Source organism: Sinocyclocheilus rhinocerous, unplaced genomic scaffold, assembly GCF_001515625.1.
Source record: "Sinocyclocheilus rhinocerous isolate Xijiao unplaced genomic scaffold, SAMN03320098_v1.1 scaffold1374, whole genome shotgun sequence".
NCBI lineage: Eukaryota > Metazoa > Chordata > Actinopteri > Cypriniformes > Cyprinidae > Sinocyclocheilus > Sinocyclocheilus rhinocerous.
The window spans coordinates 422,095-441,795 of record NW_015643932.1 but is presented as its reverse complement, the minus strand read 5'-3'; the positions used below and the strand labels follow the sequence as shown (position 1 = coordinate 441,795).

The 19,701-nt window shown below is 37.1% G+C and overlaps 3 protein-coding genes across 5 annotated transcripts in view; 1 reads left to right on the top strand and 2 right to left on the bottom strand.

Annotated features, from left to right (window-relative positions):
* Positions 1 to 2,004: 2,004 nt before the first annotated feature.
* Positions 2,005 to 5,979, bottom strand: LOC107757711 (negative regulator of reactive oxygen species-like). Of its 2 annotated transcripts, XM_016575267.1 has the most exons (3): positions 5,855 to 5,979; positions 4,633 to 4,753; positions 2,005 to 4,133 (listed from the first exon to the last, which is right to left on the bottom strand). In XM_016575267.1, the coding sequence occupies exons 2-3, from the start codon at positions 4,738 to 4,740 to the stop codon at positions 2,193 to 2,195; spliced, it is 2,049 nt and encodes a 682-aa protein (XP_016430753.1). In that variant the 5' UTR covers positions 4,741 to 4,753; positions 5,855 to 5,979; the 3' UTR covers positions 2,005 to 2,192. The 2 variants fall into 2 exon arrangements, with proteins under 2 accessions (XP_016430753.1, XP_016430754.1); XM_016575268.1 differs by lacking the exons at positions 4,633 to 4,753; positions 5,855 to 5,979 and having other exon boundaries at positions 2,005 to 3,820; positions 4,006 to 4,092.
* A 2,977-nt stretch (positions 5,980 to 8,956) lies between these two features.
* LOC107757710 (F-box/SPRY domain-containing protein 1-like) lies at positions 8,957 to 14,655 on the bottom strand. The gene is made up of 3 exons (XM_016575266.1): positions 13,976 to 14,655; positions 12,659 to 13,015; positions 8,957 to 9,860 (listed from the first exon to the last, which is right to left on the bottom strand). Exons 1-3 carry the CDS (start codon positions 14,315 to 14,317, stop codon positions 9,675 to 9,677), a joined length of 885 nt encoding a protein of 294 aa, XP_016430752.1. The 5' UTR covers positions 14,318 to 14,655; the 3' UTR covers positions 8,957 to 9,674.
* Positions 14,656 to 17,162: 2,507 nt separating this feature from the next.
* LOC107757709 (rho GTPase-activating protein 29-like) overlaps positions 17,163 to 19,701 on the top strand; it is a 42,150-nt gene continuing 39,611 nt past the window's right edge. For both annotated transcript variants that reach the window (XM_016575263.1, XM_016575262.1), the window contains exons 1-2: positions 17,163 to 17,264; positions 18,908 to 19,280. In XM_016575263.1, coding sequence (XP_016430749.1) covers positions 18,998 to 19,280 — 283 coding nt within the window. In that variant the 5' untranslated portion in view covers positions 17,163 to 17,264; positions 18,908 to 18,997. The remainder of the gene's footprint in view (positions 17,265 to 18,907; positions 19,281 to 19,701) is intronic.

Here is a 19,701-nt window from a genome sequence, read left to right as displayed (position 1 = left end):
TAACCCAGCGCTGGGTTAAAAAGGGACAAACCCAGCTATTGGGTTGTTTTGACTCAGCGGTTGGTTCAAAACATCCCAACCGCTGGGTCAAAACAACCCAATAGCCGGGTCAAAACAACCCAATAGCTGGGTTTGTCACTTTTTAACCCAGCGCTGGGTTATATTTAACCCAGCATTTTTTAGAGTGTACATTCAGTACATACACACACATAGATTTAGAGTTTCATTGGAATAACCTAATCGCGTAAATGACTGTGAACCACTCAAGCATATTTCAGATGAAAGATAAATATGATAGCAATCCTTTACGTCCTGCCGCAACTGCCTCTGAGAACTCAGCATGGAGCAAAACCACACCACCGCCACCCCCCTCTATGATACCGAGAGCTGGGCAGTTGCTACAGGTCTTAGCAAAACAGGAAATTTCATGTTTCCTTTGCTACTTTTAGCGACTGCTTTTAACGCACAACTTCTGTGAACCTACATACAAGCAATCACACAAGTAAACGACTTACTGGGACTGACATACAATACAATATATAAAGATAATAAAAAACACTCGTAGGTGACCCCCAAATCATATCCAAGTCAATCAATATGACAATGTTAAATTCTTATCAGTAGTCGAGCATGGCCATTTTAGAGGCATTTCTGTGAAAGGTTTATGTATTTTGGACGTATTAAAATATTCAGGGTAACCAAATTTAAACGTTTGATGATCTGCCAGTGAAAAACCAATCCACTAACAACACTAACAATGTCTTTGGTGGTTACAGCTGGTTACTGATTTGAATTTTAACCTCATCTCAATTTGACTGGTCTAAACAAAACTGAAATTGCTGTATGGCTTACTGCGAATGTGAACACAATTAAAATAAAGAATGAGCACAAAAGCAGTGTTAAGTCGCTGGGGTATATTTGTAGCAATAGCCAAAAATATATTGTTATGGGTCAAAATGATCGATTTTTCTTTTATGCCAAAAATCATTAGGATATTAAGTAAAGATCATGTTCCATGAAGATGTTTTGTAAATCTCCTACCGTAAATATATCAAAACTTAATTTTTGATTAGTAATATGCATTGCTAAGAACCTCATTTGGACAACTTTCAAGGTGATTTTCTCAATATTTAGATTTTTTTGCACCTTCAGATTCCCAACATTCAAATATTTGTATATCAGGCCAAATAGTGCCCTATCATAACAAACCATACATCAATGGAAAGCTTATTTATTCAGCTTTCAGATGATGCATAAATCTCAATTTCAAAAAAATCGACCCTTATGACTGGTTTTGTGGTCGAGGGTCACAAATAACAAATAAAACTACTAACCCAGCTAAAATGGAATATTCTCACAAATTTCAAGTTTTTAAAAAAAGTCATATTAATGTTAGGACTAAACGTTCTTAAAATAATGTTTATGGAACATTCTGATAACTTTATGAATATTATGCATTCTCATAATATTGAGAAAACATTCTGAGATCAACATTCTCAAGAACGTCCTGATATTATTTGCACTTGAACATTCTCATAAAGTTGAGAAAACATTTTAGAACAACATTCTCAAAATGTTCTTATGATGTTATTTGTACTTGCATCTTCTAAGAAACATTTTTGTAACCTTTAAATAACATTCTAATCACAAGAAAACATTTTAACGTCCTAAGAATATTAAAAATAAACATTCAAATAACATTATATTTTGGGTGAAAATAACGTTAGTAGGATTAAAGTAACCTTTAAATAACATTATAATCACAACAAGAAAACTGGACATTTCAACGCTTTAGAAACATTTAAAAACAATGTTCCCTCAACATTTTTATAACCTAACTTAATTAGGTTAACTTTTAATTACCTATGATATTGAAATTGCTTTGGATCAAGCTTTTGCCAAATGAATAAATGCATGACTGAAAGTATAATTGCAACTTTTGTTCAAAAAGTGAACATATCTTTCACATTAACAAACCATCCAGCAGCCAAACACTTTTCATGCATTTTAATGACGATAAAATGAAATACATTCACGTTTACAGACCAATGTGGCCTAAATCTTTCACATTAATATCATATTTCTCTTCCGTTATGTCCAGTTGTCTGAAAGTAGCAACCTTTAAGAGCATATTTACCATGTTAGCCCCTTATATTACAGAGACATTCATTAGTTTTACAATAGCATGCTTCTCAATAAGGATCCGGCCTCCAGCATCTCTTTTTAATAGCGCGAGGCAACATTCTTGGCTTAAAGGTGAGCATGTAAATGACGGATATACCCATGATGGAAACACTGACTGTTGCAAAGAGAAGAATGTACCAAACAACAGACTCCTCATTGCTGGAACCACCACAGTGGATGGCATCAAAAAGCACGACCTTGTGACGCCTGTGGTTTAAGTCCAAACATGTAATTTCTGAGAGATCTACAATCCTGATGCCTTTATTCTCCACGAAGGTCTTGTACCAGTCTAAATGGCAACAGTTGAAGGCATTTCCATTCATATAAACAGTGTGCAGTCTTTGAGCTAACATGCCAGCATGTTGGGATGGGATGGTTGTCAACATGTTATCCCTCAAGTCCAGAAGCTTTAGGTTTAATGCCATTAGAGATTTGGGAAGTTCTGCTAGTGAGTTTCTACAGATGTTTAAAGACTTCAAATGGCTATATGGAGAGAAGTCAAAAGCTTGAAGACCGGTATTACCAAGTCCCAAATGCTGCAAAGTGTTTGCGAGACCTTCCAGAGATTCCTGTTTGAGGTTTAAGTCTAGATTGTTTGAAAGTTCGAGATGGGTTAGTGGCGTGCCCTTGAACGCTAAAGACGGGATGTTCTGAATGCTACAGCCGGCAAGATAGAGTTGTTTTAGGGAAACGAAGTTGGACCACACAACACATCCTGAGGAACTTGGCAAGTAACACATGTCCACAGTGTTGTGACTGAGATCTAGTGTGCGCAGATTCGGTAGACTAGCAAAAATCCTAGTTGGAAGGTTCTGAAGGTCATTTGTACTCAGATTGAGATGTGTGAGATTGTTCAGCTCGCTAATGGAGCGTTGGCTTGCTTTCAGCTCGGTTAACCTGTTTCGGCTAACGTCCAGTTCATAAAGGGTGTCTGGTAGATCTTCAGGCGTCAAACTGAAGGACTGTAAACAGTTACTTCTCAGCCTCAGCCAGTAAAGAGACGGCATCTGTTGAATGAATCCCTGGGGGAAGTAGTTCACCTTGTTTTCACTCAGGTCCAGGAGCTCTACTGAGGAAAGATCACCGTGAAGGTTCTCATTCCAGAGCTCTACTGTGACGCTGCTTACATTTTGCCCCAAGTTGTAGTACTCAACACTAGTGGTCCAGTTTGAAGATGTGTAATTTGATAAGTGTTGATAAAAACCGACTCGATTATTGGACAACAGCAAAGTTCTTATTCGGTTTTTTGTTGGAAGGAATGGAAAGAAGAGCAAATTGTTGTCGGACAGATCCAACGTCTCCAGCTGAAAGGTCTCAGTCAAATTTTGATTGGTTATGAACCATTCAATGGAATTGTGGCTGGCGTTTAGGGCCAGCAGTTGGGTCATTTCAAAGTTGACCAAACATGGTAAGCAGTTGAAGGCCAGGTTCAACCTCTGGAGTTTTTTCATATGATCAAACGCTCCATCGATCTCAAACAACAAGTTTCTCTCGACGTTCAGCTCCCTAAGCTGATGAAGGTTTCTGAATGTTGACTCATCCAGCCTCAGCATGGCATTCCGGGACAAGTATAGAGACTCAAGCGAGGACAGATTCTGTACCAGCAGAGACACCATGTCCTCCGAGAGGCCATTACCTGAAAGATCAAGGGTCTTTAGTTGGGACAGAGAGCTTAAGGACTGGGCCACCTGCTTGTGTCCATAGTAAAGCTCGTTGTTGGCTAAATTGAGGTTTTCTAAAAGAGGCGATTCAGAGAACACACTCTCTTCCACCGTCATTAGCCGATTGTTCGCACAGCTGAACGTCCGTAGAAGAGGATACCTGGAGAGACAACCATCTTGAAGAATTAACAGACGGTTCTTGTCTAAGATGATCTCCTCAATTTGACGTGGTAAATGATCTGGTACGGCAGAGAGCTGACAGCTGTTGCACAGAGCCGTGCTTTGGATCTTGAGATGTGGAGAGAGACAAAAAAAGAGAAGGAAAGACTGATTTAGATTATTCTTACACACAATGGAATTTTTTTTAAAAATAGTATCATAATGCGATTAATAATTTCCACTAAAGGCCATTTCACTTGCTAAGCCCACGGAGAACAACAAAAATAGACAAACAAGCAAATTTAGCCCATGTGGTTTGCTGATTAAACTTCATAATAGTCTATACTTGGTAAAAATGTTTAGTCAAGTAACCTAAAAATGTCCTTCATGTGGTAACATCTACTGTAAATGAAATGGTTTTATTCAATTTAAAATAACTTAATCTACCTGAATACATCAGGTTACACCACAAGTAATGGCTTGTTAAGGTAACAACTGTAACATCATACTTTAAGATTTAGTATAATGTAATATGCTTAAGCAATATTCTTATTTCCCTTTCAGAGAATTATCATGCACATCAGTGTTCATCTAGATGTATTTTACAGTCTTTCCTTTTCTCACATACCAGCCTGCAGGGGAAGAACTGTGGATGTCCTGAGACTGAAAGCAGGACCACCAGTAGCGGCACCACTGCGTGACAGAGCACGATGAACAGGCGATCGAACACCAGCATCTTAACATGATCACTGTGACGAAGTAATAAAACAATTGTACATTAATATTTATATAAAAGATTATATATATATATATATATATATATAACTTTTTAATTTATGTATACTTTTTATGTAAATGCTCTGTTACAATAACACTTTACAGTGTCCATGTAAAGGTGTATTTACATAATTATTTTTGAAGTTCTTAAAACATTATTTTGTGGATCTGCTTGAAATTGCACATTGATTTTGCAGTTTAATTTAATTTTTGTAACATATGAATACACAGAAACTGTAATATAAAGTTAATCTCAAATCTTTTAGACACTAAAATAGTTTCTTAAGGCACTTCATTTCCAATTTATATTTCATAACAGAAATTACTTTGACACCTAGAGGTCTACATGTGGCAGGGACAGCGGAAATTTGTGGCTACAGCTAACATGAATCTACTTGAGCCAACTGTGGTACAGGTTATAAATCAGATCGGTTAGGCACACGTTGTCACAGTCAATAATCGATATACAGTGGCCTAAAAACATTTGGACACTTACGTCAAACTTAAAAAATGTATTAATGTCACTGCATTACCAAAATACCAAACCAAATGGCATTTATTAAAAATATAGATTCCCTTTGAACTTAAATTCAAGAATTAGAACTTTAAATAATAAAATAATAGTAAAAAATTCATTTTAAAATATTTTTCCAAAGATAAGTTTTAAATAATATAAAAACAGTATATACTGTATATACAGCACAGAATTGCTAAAAAAAAGTCTAAAAGGTCATCATTTGAGAGATCTAAAAAGTCATTTGCTTGTAAATGCCAGTTGGTTTGATATTTAATTACCTTTTTTTTTTTTTACCTTTTAAAGTGTGACCTACAAGTCCAAATACTTTTGGGTCCACTGTATAGTCAAATGCATCAAAACCCTGCAAGCACTTAAAAGTTCGATCACCACAAAAATTGATAATATTGCGCCCTTGAGTAAGATAGGACAGGTGACTATCCTTGTAATGAGTGTACTGAAAGTCATATTGAATGAAAGATAAAGCTGCTATTAAACATTCACCCTGTCCGTTTCATATTTACACACAATCTCACGTGGGTATAACGTGCACACTTACCCCAGTGGCCAGGATCGCGCCCTCCGCTCCTCTGTGAAGTTCACAGAAGACCATTACATCGGTTTGCGGGGAGGTTCTGTTGGCTTGGTCTCTCCGGAGATGCAAAGTGCTTGACATCTGCATCTCTGCAATGTCTTTATTAATTGCGGAAGCAAGCAAGCAACGGAAACGCAGTCACATGAAGGCAGCCAAGATCATAAATTTCACACGCACGCTGCAGGGTCAGAAATATGCACGTTAAATATGTAAAAATCGACCACATCCCACAACAGCAAAAGCATTTCGGTTTCAGTACACTAACAGAGCAGGAGAATGAGTATGAAGGACATTTAATGGTTCTTACATAAAAAAAAAACATAAGGAAAAATATTGACGTGATAACCGTCTCGCCTGAGGTGCAAAAGCACCTGTAAAAGTATATGTTGGACAAACATTTAGACCTTATTTCTGTCTTGTTCAGTAGACCACAAACCTACCAAGTGAACACACCCAAAGCACCCACTACTGGTTTCACTCATCAGATACTACTCAAGAGGAAACCACCAAGAGCTCACACCCTTCCTGCTAGAAAGATGCAGGCCCATCACTTCTGCTCGTGAAACTGTCACATTCTTCTCATAAGCTGTGCTATTGTGAAAACGTGTGAAAACGTTCACTCGTGCCACATTGCTTCATTTACAAGCACGTCTACTGATAGCCAGCAACCTAAAAGTGATCCAGTTTGTGCACGAACAATTATTTTCATGACAGTAATGTATCTCCGCACAGCTTATTTTAATTCCCCTGCAGTAGCCTACATTGCATAGCAAAAATAAAGACGTACGGATTATATTACTGCATATTCAGTGAATAATCAGGCTTCTAAGTGCAGTTATTAGAAAAATACAATGTGAAAGTCGGTCAAGCGTGACCTGTTTTACAGACCTAAACAAATGTGGTATAAAGTGCTGAATGCACTAAAACCTTATAGGTTCACATAAATAAGATATCTCAAGTGCTGAAAATAACGAGCTTGCTCGTACAAAACTCGATGCTAGCGTGTTGTATGTGGTTCCCACACCATGGGTTCCTAAGCGGTTTTTCGTGTGTTTCTATGTGGTTGCTAGGGTGTTGAGCCTTTCTTAGTGCAGTTGTGTTTTTTGTGTGTTGCTCAGGTGATCCTGGCCATTTTTAGTGTGCTTCTATGCGGTTGTTAGGGTGTTGAGTCGTTTTTAGTTTAGTGTTGTTTTTAGTGCATTGCTAAGGTGATCCTAGTCGTTTGTAGGGCACTTCTATGTGGTTGTTATTGTGTCAAGTCATTTTTAGTGCAGTAGTGCTGTGCCCTTATGTCAAGTCATTTTAGTGTGTTGCTATGCAGTTGCTAATGTGTTTTAAGTTTCATTATGTGTGTTTCTAGGTCAGGAGTGTCTAAACTTTAAAGAGTGTCTAAAGTTTAGCTCCAGTTGCTTCAACAAACCTTCCTGGAAGTTTCTATTATGTCTTGTGTAGCCAGACCTTCAGACTGACGGCAGAAGGTCTGGGAACCTTGGCTGCTTTGAATGGCCAAGGACTGCTCAAGAGGCCATATGACTGAAATGTAAAGCAACCAATCATGTTTCATTTTGTGCCGCTTCATGTTTACGCTTTCATGCCACAGTAACAGACCGGTGTGTAAAACTCTTGGATGTATTTTAAGGAGTCTATGCCGCAAACATTACATATTTCATATACTTTTGAAAATATTGTGTCAAGTCATTTTTAGTGCAGTAGTGCTGTGCCCTTATGTCAAGTCATTTTAGTGTGTTGCTATGCAGTTGCTAATGTGTTTTAAGTTTCATTATGTGTGTTTCTAGGTCAGGAGTGTCTAAACTTTAAAGAGTGTCTAAAGTTTAGCTCCAGTTGCTTCAACAAACCTTCCTGGAAGTTTCTATTATGTCTTGTGTAGCCAGACCTTCAGACTGACGGCAGAAGGTCTGGGAACCTTGGCTGCTTTGAATGGCCAAGGACTGCTCAAGAGGCCATATGACTGAAATGTAAAGCAACCAATCATGTTTCATTTTGTGCCGCTTCATGTTTACGCTTTCATGCCACAATAACAGACCGGTGTGTAAAACTCTTGGATGTATTTTAAGGAGTCTATGCCGCAAACGTTACATATTTCATATACTTTTGAAAATCCAGCTTTTAGTTGATCCTGGTAAGCGCTCATTGTCACAGTTGTAAACACGACGGATTTCTTCTTCCATGAGGGGGTTTGGCGGCCGTCAGGCATCTTTGTTTCCAGACAGAATGTTAAAGAATGCAACACACATGTCTTCCGGAAATCCTGTATACTTCAACCAATCCGATGAAGACTTTGAATCTCCTGAAGTGTTTCCAATTTTGAGTACTGCCATCAGCATCAGATGTTCAGCCAACGGTCAGTGGGCGTGATGTCTGAGGCTGAGACTAAGTAAGACCTTGACTAGCTGGTTCAGGTGTGTTTAATAGAGGTTGGAGCAAAACTCTGCAGGACAGTGGCCCTCCAGGAGCAGGATTGGACACCATGGATTTGGATTTGACTCCATGGCCACTGCATTGTCCACAACGATATTCAAAGGCCCAACGATGTGTCCAGTTCTTCATGATTTACTGGATTAGGATTAAGGATAAGAATTTTTACAAATATTTTTAACTCACAATTTCCACCTGATGAAACGTTTTCCAACTTAACATGACTAGAAAAAAAAATGTATTCATAAAATGTGTACATAAAAATGCCAATGGAGTTATAAGATTTATTAATTTACTTTTCCATGTCTATCAATCTCAATTTTATAATTAGGCTACTTAACCTATTCAGATTTTCCAAGACAGTGGGAACTCTGGTTCTTCAATCTTAATTTTTAATTGTTTTTGCTTATTTTAAATTAATTTAAGTCATCTAAATAAAGGAATTGCAGTGCATAGTATGAACACTTACTGAGCAGATGTGACTGTCAACCATTGTTTTGCCTTGTGGAGGAACTTATGATGACGGATGCCACCTTGTGGTGAAATAAGAACAACTATGGGCTTTTCTAGATATCAATATGATAGACTATTAAACCACCTGATTAAATTAATCCACATTAAGGTCAACAATAGAACAGGCTGAGATACGTTCACAGTCTGGCACAATTTAGAGTTTATTTGGAGTCTCCATAACCTCAGGTATAGCAAAGATAGACCTCAATAAATAAATACTATACACTTCTACATCACAGTTAAGATGTACAGTAACAAACGGAATAACGACATACTACCTTTGCCTGTCATGAAAAATAATAATAAAAAACAGAGGAAGAGACTGGTATACTGCATGCAGATAACTGCTCTGGAAAAAAAACAACGGTAAGATATCAGTACATCATTTTGGCATGTTTACTTCATGTCATTTACCATACATGTAAATTTGTTTTTGTGTGTGAAAGCTTGAGCCGTCCTCGTACTCTTACAGCAGCTTCTCATTCCATGCATTGTGTTATAAAATGTTGGTAATGAATTAGAAAACTTTGCCACTTGTCTCTTCTAGTTTGGCTTCATGTTTTAGCATTTCATAAAATAGAACAGCTGCTCCCTGTGCGATTTCATAAATTAGATTAAAACCAGATAAAAAAAAAATGTCCCAGGTCTTCAAAAAGGATTAAAAGCAAATAGATGTTCAACTGAAATCCGCAGATGTGTGTTGGACATCCATCAACAAGCCCGCCACCAACTTCCCCATTTTTTAGTCCAGATGTGAAAAGCCAAGAGTCTTATCTATGTCAAGCAGCAGTTCCCATGATGCTCTCTGGTTCTAATAGTGGCACCAAGATCCTACTTATCCATCCAGGGGTCTTCCCAGATACACCATAGTCACTTCAGTGTTCCCATAGACGGCTGACACAGCTGGAAACAGGCATGTCTTGGGCAGCCCTCGGAACGCCACTCCAAGGAACTCAAAACCTCGCTCAAAGGCTAGTGTCTTATCATCCATGTCCAGGATTACACGGATTCTCTCCCCGATCTGGAAAACAAATACAAACATATTATAGATACATCTTTTTTTTAAGGAAAACGTCATCATTTACTCTTCCTCCTGTCGTTCCAAACTTATATGCAAGTATATATGCTAGACTCTTCACACTGTTTTTCCCCAAACAAGATTTTAAAACACACACAGACAAAAAAATGGAATTTCAAACATGATTTAATATTTTGAGTCAATTTTAGAACACATAATTTTCATGTTTCTCTGTGAATTTGTCGTTTTCGGAATGACTTGAAAAGTCATTTTAAAAATTGTGTGAGATTTAGTGTATGGCCAGTTCGTCTCTGTAACCATATACAAAGTTGGGAAGTGATGCCTAGTGTTTTAAAATCTATTTTGAATTTAAAAGTCGTGTAGTGTATTCTAGCCTTCATAGGCTTTTTTCTAAGTCTTCTGCAGTGATACAATACCTTTGTACAAACAACAATTTGAAATTTTAGATTAGAGCTTTGGTAGAGATTCTCAGCAAATAATAAATATTTCGGCCAGTTCCTGACATAAAGTTAAAGAACAGCCTGGAAAGACTTGGAATACAGTGCATGAGTCATATTACAACTGCTTTTATGGTGTTTTTTTTTATTTTTTTATTTTTGGAACTTGAAAACTGTGGTCACTATAAATATTGTTGTATGGAATTCACAGAGCTGCACCAAAATTATTTAAAATATCTCCTTTATCTAAAAAGATAAGAGCAAAAATAACAGGTTTAGAAAATGAGAGAGAAAATTCAAATTTTTTGAGGTAAATTAATTTTTCACCTTCAAAATACAAGTCTGACATAATTTACTCAACTTCATGTCATTGCACTTTCTTCTTTGAAACATTCACAAGAATGTTTAGAATATTTCAGCTGTTTTTGTTCTTCTCTTCTTAGAACAAAAATAATCCAAAAAGGACATAAAGGTAGCGTAAAACTAATTCATATGACTTGGCTGGTATATTGTAAATTACTTTGTATGATAAACAGAATTGCAAGCCTTTTCTCAATTTCAAGTAAAATCTAAATATTGATCAATGCACATTAGGGGTGGGAATCCCCAGAGGCCCCACGATACGATATTATTGCGATTTTAAATATATTGCGATATTCTGCGATATATTGCAATTAATTACCTTTTTCCAACTTCAAATTATGTCCCCAAATGAAAACTTTGGCAACATCTGTTTTAACTAAAAAGAAACATTTCTCAGTTTGTATCTCACTTCAATTTTATTGTTGCAGTGCAAAGATTGTCAAGCAAGCAGACAAACTGACCAACACTTTCATGAAAACCTGTCACAACATCTGTTTTAACTAAAAAGAAACATTATTCAGTTTGTTTATCTCACTTCAGTTTTATTGTTGCAGTGCAAAATGGGATTGTCAAGCAGACAAACTGACCAACACTTTCATGAAAACCTGTCATAAATGTTGTATGCACCAGGCAAACTCAACTAGTTGTATTACAGTCTAATATAGTCAACCTTAATTAAATGTAAACAGGTATGCACTGCTGTGCTACTACAGGTATTTTGAACAATGCAACTTGAACTTGTACAAAAAAGTTGTGCAGACCCTTCAGCAATTGGGGCATTTGAAAGTAAATTACTGTTAAATTTAAAATAAATAAAACAGTCTTACATTAAAATAAAAATGTTACATTTAAATTGAATGTTACATTTAAACTAAACATAACAAGTCGGTTTAATCACCGTTATATATTAATGCGCTGCTTTAATTGATGCACACACACACACACACACACACACACCACTCGCTCGCACATAAACACACAGTGAGAGGAAGAGAGGTCGGAGATTGCAAATCGCACTGCGCACACACACAGAAACGTATTGTCGGTGCTGCCCCGCGACTTTTATTAATAAAAAAACATAGATACAAGATCGCTACATTATCTTCCTCAGCAACGAGGTAAAATTCGAAGTAACTAAACAGCTTCATTGTTTGTGTAGAGAGACGCACAGATGCAGGTAATTCACATACACAACTGTCATCTCTCTCTCTCGATCGATAATTCATTCAAATAAATGCTATAATTCATTCAAATTTAAATGTGGTCTTACCGCACTATTTCATCTCTGTATCTGACAAAAATAACCATCATTTTTACCCTTCCGGTTAAATATTGCGCTGCTAACATCATAAACAGCTTTAAGTTGTCAATGCTGGCAAATGACCATGGAATAAGCGATAATAATCAATGGCTTGCCGTGCATTAAAGGTTTTTAGAAAAAAACTCAATACCACCATCTAGTGGACTGTAAAGTAATTGATTTTGTTATTCTACCAAATAGTATAATAAAAGATTGATACTTGGCATCCGTGTATCGATACAGTATTGCCGCGGAAAATATCGCGATACTATGCTGTATCGATTTTTCCCCCACCCCTAATGCACATATACAAAAGTTGTGACTTTGTGTCTGATACTGTAAGGATAAATGCACTTAATCTTTTCAGTTATTTAAATGCATATTTTCTTTTTAGAATTAACAGTATGAACAATTACACTATTTATACTACAAAAATAATGCATAAATAGTGCATTTAATGCACTGAATAGTGCATAAATATGCAAATTGGGATGCACCTAAAGGCTATATCAAAAAGGCGACAAACCTAAAGCATTTTCTTTTGTGTTTTACAGAAGAAAGTCAGTCATACAGGTTTGGAATGACTTGAGGGTGAGTAAATGATGCCATATAATTTATCCCTCAGAATAAGTTTGTAATGGCACGATTTTTACATATAGTACATTCTCAAGCTCTGCTACCTGGTATTTTGGTGCGTTGTTGCACTGGGGGAAGTTGCCGTTGACCTCTCCGTTGTGAAGCAGGTTATTGTCTACTAGATTCCATCCCCAGCTCTGGTCATCGCTGCCTAGAAGCGCCACATAGCCCTGGCACTGCATGGGAGCCCTCTTGGTCGCGATGCCGATCACCGCCACCGTGCCAAGAGGACCTTCCCACCAGATCTCCCAGGCATGCCGGCCCTCCGAGAAGCCGATCTTCCCACGGGCACCATCGGTGCTTTGGGCAATGGGGTTGCGGTGCAGGGTGAACCCGTTTTTCTTGATATATACATTCCTGGAGCAGTCATGGGAGCTCAGAGCGTGCTGGAAAGACTTTAGCTGAGGACAGAAGAAAATGAAAGTTACCCCAAACTTACGTCTAATAAAATTATCTAGAATGAGATATATATACTCTCTCGATATATATATTGGGGTTTAACGATACACTCAGCTCACGGTTGAATATGACATGCAATAATGGGTTTAGGATGATAGTATCACAATATTTTAATCAACATTAAAAATGTAAACTTAAATTCAAATAACAGTTTTTTTTCCAATACATTAATAATTTTCAATAACTTTCTTTGATGTACATACAAAACACACACATATGTGACCCTGGACCACAAAACCAGTCATAAGTAGCACGGGTATATTTGTAGCAATAGCCAAAAATACATTGTATGGGTCAAAATGATCGATTTATGCCATATCAGTATCTATTCTAGTGTTACGAACAGGGTAAAACACCTTAAACATAGGTAAATAAATTATTAAACATATTTAGCAGTACCATGATACATGTTCAAAACACCATGGTGATGCCATGGTAAATGTCCAAGAAAACACTATAGTACCTGATACTTTTTGTAAGTGTGATGATAAATCTTTAATTTTTATACGACCAGTCAATACAGGACTTTAATAATTCAGTAATTTGTATGGAAATTACCAATTTTCTGTAGCTTTGTGTCCATAAATTGCAGACAAGCAGTATTTTTGTCCAATATTTACAAATGACGTCATACATTGGAGCCCATTAGCACTGTTCTAACGGTCACCTACTAACATGACTGTATTCAAAAATACGATTTAATAATGAAATGTGTTGTGTTTATTACTCGAAACATAAAAGCAAATAATACCATGGTTCAAAATATAGCCTATTTAATTTTAAAGAATAACATTTTAAAATTCACGTTGACACGATGCATGATTGTAAGTAACGTACTGCATTGTCGATTATATTAGTTAAATGAATAACATATAAACATTAACAATTTTTAATAATCTTACTTTTGTTTTATATGAAGACAGGTTGCAGAGGATATCAGAGCGCAGCGCTTCTTCACTGAGCAAGCGGGCACACAGACTCCGCCACACCTCGCTGTTTTCATCCGCCAGACAGTTGTACCAGTGCCAGCAAACGTGCGAGCAGTTCATGAGATCCGCCAGCTCCAGATAGGAGAATATATGCTCGAGAACTCGGCTGGGTAACCGGCCCGCGATGGCCGACCCTCCGCCTAATAATGCGGCAGAACCGGCGCCCGACAAGGAGGAGCAGCAGCCCGCGGCGGCAGCAGCACCAGCACCCAGCCCCGCAGACTGCACCCCTCCACCGGCCCCTGCGCCAGACATGTCAAACTCCTCCGCTGAACGCAACCGTTTATACAACCGCACAGCGGGTCAGAACCCCACCGCGGTCCCGTGAAGCGCGTTCGTCTGACACATCTCCCGGTGTTATTGCCGTTGCGGCCAAATGGATCAAAATCTAAGCTATGTGACTATTGTAAAGGTCCTGGACGGCGTGCGGCTAACAAATCCGAGCTCAGTAATCAGAACGGATTGTACGAAAGTATATCATTCAATTAAGTCGCTTTATAAATTAATTATAATTATCCACATATCATATATAACACGTTAGGCAAACGTGTTACTCTTTCTGTTTCTGTTTCACATTAATGATGATTCGTGAATGAATCGTTCTTGTGAGTCGGATTTTTTTTTGAACGGGTCTACAAAACTGCTCTGAATGATTCATTGGTGCGAGCGCTTCTCGAGTCGCAACTGACTCGTTGAATTGACTCTTTTGAACATGTTCGACTCGCAGCGTTCCAGGTTAACATGGACCGATGAGTGAAACATGTGGAGTGAACAGAGGATTTGACCAATAGATCGAAAGGTAAGTTAGTTAGCCAAAAAAAAAAAAAAGAGGTTAGCAGAAATATTTCATATGAAATGTTATGTAAAAAAATTATTGTATGACTATAACGTTATATTCAAATTATATTTAAGTTTTAAATTATTTGTACTAAGAGTTGAATTTTTTAACTGTTCGTTGAAACGAGTTGTTTAAACAAAACAATTCGCGGAAATGAATCTACCATTCCTATTTTCTATTATACACTTCTTTAAGGACCTCGCAGTTGACTAGATTACGTATGCAAGGGAGGGGGAATACGACGTTACAGGAAACACCACTAGAGAGCGCCGTTTAATCTATAATAGTATAGCCTAGTAGCCTAAGTATATAAAATAAACAATTATACAATTTTCAAAATAATTATAATGTAAATTCACATTTTGACACATAATATACATTACAATTATTATTAAATAGCCTATTTAAAATGTGCATTATATTTGATACTATAGCTTTTGCTGAACATTTAATATTTAAAATGAATAAAAGAGAGTTTAACTCACATAATAGGTTTTATAAGGCTCATTAGTTTATTAGAAAAAAAAGAAACAATATCACATTCATGGTTTATGTAATACATGCCTTCAGTCTGTTTCTCAGAAAAACAGCAGCTGGGATTTGTAATTATTTTACTTCCTAAATGGCCCATTATTAATTATTAACTATTATTAAACCTCCAGGGTTATTTAGTGGCTTGAAATGGCAAGGACTAATGATGTAATTTATTCTTAACACTTAAAAAAAAGATAAGATTTCCTGAAATTCTCTGATGTTGTATAGAATATGTGTTTTTTTCATCTTGGTTATGCATCTGTCAGTCTGTTTTCTGCATGATTCACTGCTGCTGCTTGAATGCTGTCAGGCCTGATGGATCATTAGCTCTAACAGGGGAAGGTAGTGAATGCATATATTATTTTCCCAGAGGAAGAAGATTATATCAGGCAGTATGGCTCAGCATTGCTGTGCCATATCCCCTGAATTAGCCAACATCTAGTACAATGGGTTTATTTCTGCATAAAAGTTTATATATTGTGAACTTGAAAAATTCCATGTTTTCATGTTCTGTGAAACTGTCTGTCGGGCTGGATTGACTGGTTGACTGGATATGATGTATGCTGCTTTATGTAAATCACCACCACTATATGCTTGGGGGAATGACAGTATTAGTGTAACTGTATTGACTATAAATAATGGAGTAAATATGATTATACTTCTGAGTTGTGAGCAGGAAAAACCATTTAAACGTTTCTGTCTCCTGCATTGCTTCTGTTTTTTCCCCCCTGATATTTTAGTGTGGTTAATTATGCAAAATAAACCAATATTTATAATTTATTTATTACTGTTAGCTAAAACTAAAACCATAAAAAAACATTTTAATTACTTGAAATAATATTATTAATATTAACTTTAGTTAGTTTACTAAAATAACTTAAACTAAATAAATAAAACTGAATAGACATTAAAAATAATAAAAATGACAAAACACAAAAAATATTAAACCTTCAACTATACACACACACACACGCACACACGTACGTCTGGTTTGCTATCCTTGTGGGGACTCTTCATAGGCGTAATGTTTTTTCTACTGTACAGACCGTATATTCTATTGCCCTACACCAACCCTACACCTAAACCTACCCCTTACAGGAAACTTTCTGCATTTTTAGATTTTCAAAAAAAATGATTCCTTTGTGATTTATTAGCTTGTTTACCCGTGGGGACCTCAATTTAGGTCCCCACCATGACACGAGTCCCCATGAGTCTGTGTGTATTCAGGTTTAAGTCCCCACCAGAATAGAAAAACAGGTACACACACACACACACACACAGTTTTAAAGCTTAAACTTTGCTTTGTGTCCGCTGTATTCTAATATTTGGTTGCATCTTTGAAGGTAACACGAAAAAAACAGCCACTAGATGGATCAAATCCCTTTCCAAATCAGCTTTCCCTTTTGGCATAATTCAATTTCTAATCTTGAGCACAGATTTTAAGTTCCCTAGTGATTCGTGATGGCATGAAATGACCTGAATATGAACAGTAAATTCAGGAAAATTCATCTTAAGGCATTATTTAATATATTCTAAAAGAATAGAAGCCGTGTATATTAATATATAGTCCATAGTGCAGGTACACCTGTTGTTAGTGGGTGGAGACGGAGGCCCCGCCTCTCTTCCCACCGGGGCCAATCGGAAGTTAGATAGCCGCTAGAGGGCGGGGCGAAGCCAAGTGGAATGTGAAGCGCACATAGACAGCATTATTTCGGTTTGCTTTACGGGACAGAAACGATAGAACGAAACGGGGATTTAACGGTATTTCGGATATATTGTGGTTTCAAGTGTACATGCATCTCTGTGCAATGATCGAGATATGCTCCTCAAGTGAGTATGCATGTTTTAATTTCATATTTGAGATATGACTGAATTGCTTAACTGGTGGGATTTTGATTAAATCTACGTTTGTTTGAAGAACTACTTCTGTAGGTGAATTGCTTCACTGCATATTTTAAATAGAAAATGAGGTTCGCGATGTCGCATTAAAGCAACACAGAAAAAGTTCCACAAACGTACAACTTTTGAGTTAGTTTGTGGTTAGTTTTATAAACGTTTCCACCTAACATTTATTACAGGTCTATTTAAGAAATGTTGTGTTGTTTGGGAATGAACTTAATATGAGCCATTTGACATTGGGTTCAGTCTGTGTTAGAATTAACTCGTTTGAGGTGCTTGTTTTACTCTTTTATCATTATTTCACTTAGACTGTGGTATTTAAATTTCAGTGGTTTTTTTTGTTTTTTTTTAGTTAGGAGCACTTAAGGGGTGGATTTGGTACAAATTGTGGTGATGTGGATTTGTCATTCTGTGTGTTTGATGTTTTGGAGAAGATGCTTCGGACTTGTTAAGAGCAAGCTATCTACCAGTCAATTCATGTTTCTCTAAAAAAATAAATTTATTGTTTCTAAATTAAAATTCTCAAATTGCTTTTTGGCAATGACATGAACCAACTTAATATTAATTACATTTCTGATCTTTAAACTGTCATTCTACTCCTCTTTTACTTCTCATTTCCATCATGACCAAACAGAAACCTTTTTAGGAGAAATTCAATTGTTCTCTAAAACAATTGGTGTGAAGGTAATAACAGCAGGATTAAACTGTTCAACACCAGTTATGCAAAGTTGCGAGGCAGAATTTCCATGTTTTTCCATAATTTTTCATTGGGCAAATGCCACAGTTACTGTTTCTGTGAAGTTCTAACTTTATTTTCATTATATAATTAGGAATGTTTTTGATATTGGACTTTCTTAATATAGAATGACTTGTTATTGCTCGGCTGATCTTGTGGTTTGGTGGAAAAATAGATGTTTGGAATTCTAACTTGTTCTACAAACCTTGTTTAATCTCTCTTTTCTTATGAATAACAACAAGGAACAGCTTTATTTACAATCCACAGTGTGAGTTCTTTCAAAAATGACAAAAATCCTTAAGATAAAGTGAGGTACTTCATCTTTAATCTGAGGTTAGTAGCTTGGCTTTCCTGAAAACGTTTTATCTTGAGCAAAGTAAAGACACTAGGATTGTGTTTACCTGCATTTTTAAGTTATAAAAAGAGCACTTGATATGAAGAACGCAAGTCTTAGGCCTATATGTGAAACAATACAGTCTGATGGAGACTTGATAGGGTTAGAGGTTTAAAGTGAAATGAAGACTTTTCCCAAGCCTTTTCTAAGCCTCAGGTCACAGTCAAATTATGCCTTTGAATTCCTGGTTTGCTTGTAACTAATATCCCCATCTCAAAGTATATCCATATCCCTTTAAGTCTGTTTGAAGGTTTCTTTATGTGAGATGTAAATCACTGTTGAGGCTCAGTGAAGGCTAAACCAATTTGGTGTGTAAGACATCCCTATTAGAGCACAGCTTAAATTTCCCCCTGTGTGTATGTGCGGTAAAGTCCAACAAATAGAAGTGTTCTTGTCTTTAAACATTCGAGGTTTAACCATACGTTGACTGCATTGTGCACACAGGACCAACTGTCAGTGGTGAGGAAACTCTTGGAATCTGAGAGTCTCCAGGGAACGTTGCGCTGGGATCCATTCAAACTGGCTGCAGCTGGGATGTTTGCTGCCGGGGTGCTGCAGCAAAGCAGCGGAGGACTGAACAAGCGATCGCTGGGAATGGCACGGCTTCCCAACTCCCACTTTTTCCCCCTCTCTTCGGGCTCGGGGTCGTGGGGTTTGGGCCGATCGGCGAAGAGCAGCTCTCTGAGCTCCATCAGCTCGGGGTCGGACAGCATGGACATGGCAGGTGCCGATCCCGACTACATCATGCAGCTGGTCAACGATGTGCGGAGGTTTGCAGACGTGCTGCTCCACCTCAAGGAAGCTTTTAACACCAAAGGTAAGAGTGAGACCGCACAGGGTTGGTGAAAAGAGCTTGTTGTTCCTGTCAAGAGTTTCAACCTGTTGTGGGTCAACGTTAGCCTTGGTCTCACGGTCACTAACCTCTCGTTATCTTTTTTGGATAATGGCAAGGGAAAGTTTATTTGCCATCGACACCGTGAATTCATTCAGCAATGCCAGCAATCTTAAACAAAGATAAAGTCGGAAATGACTTTCTCTTTATTTAGAAAGGTTAGTTGTTTATGATTTGCAATTTGTTTTGAAACAAAGGATTGATTTTTAATTAAGTTATATAATCCAAATATATATAGGCCTATTTTAATTCCTAAGTGTTTATATAATATATAAAAAAATTATATATATATATGTATGTGTGTGTGTGTGTGTGTATATATGTATATATGTGCACGTGTATATAT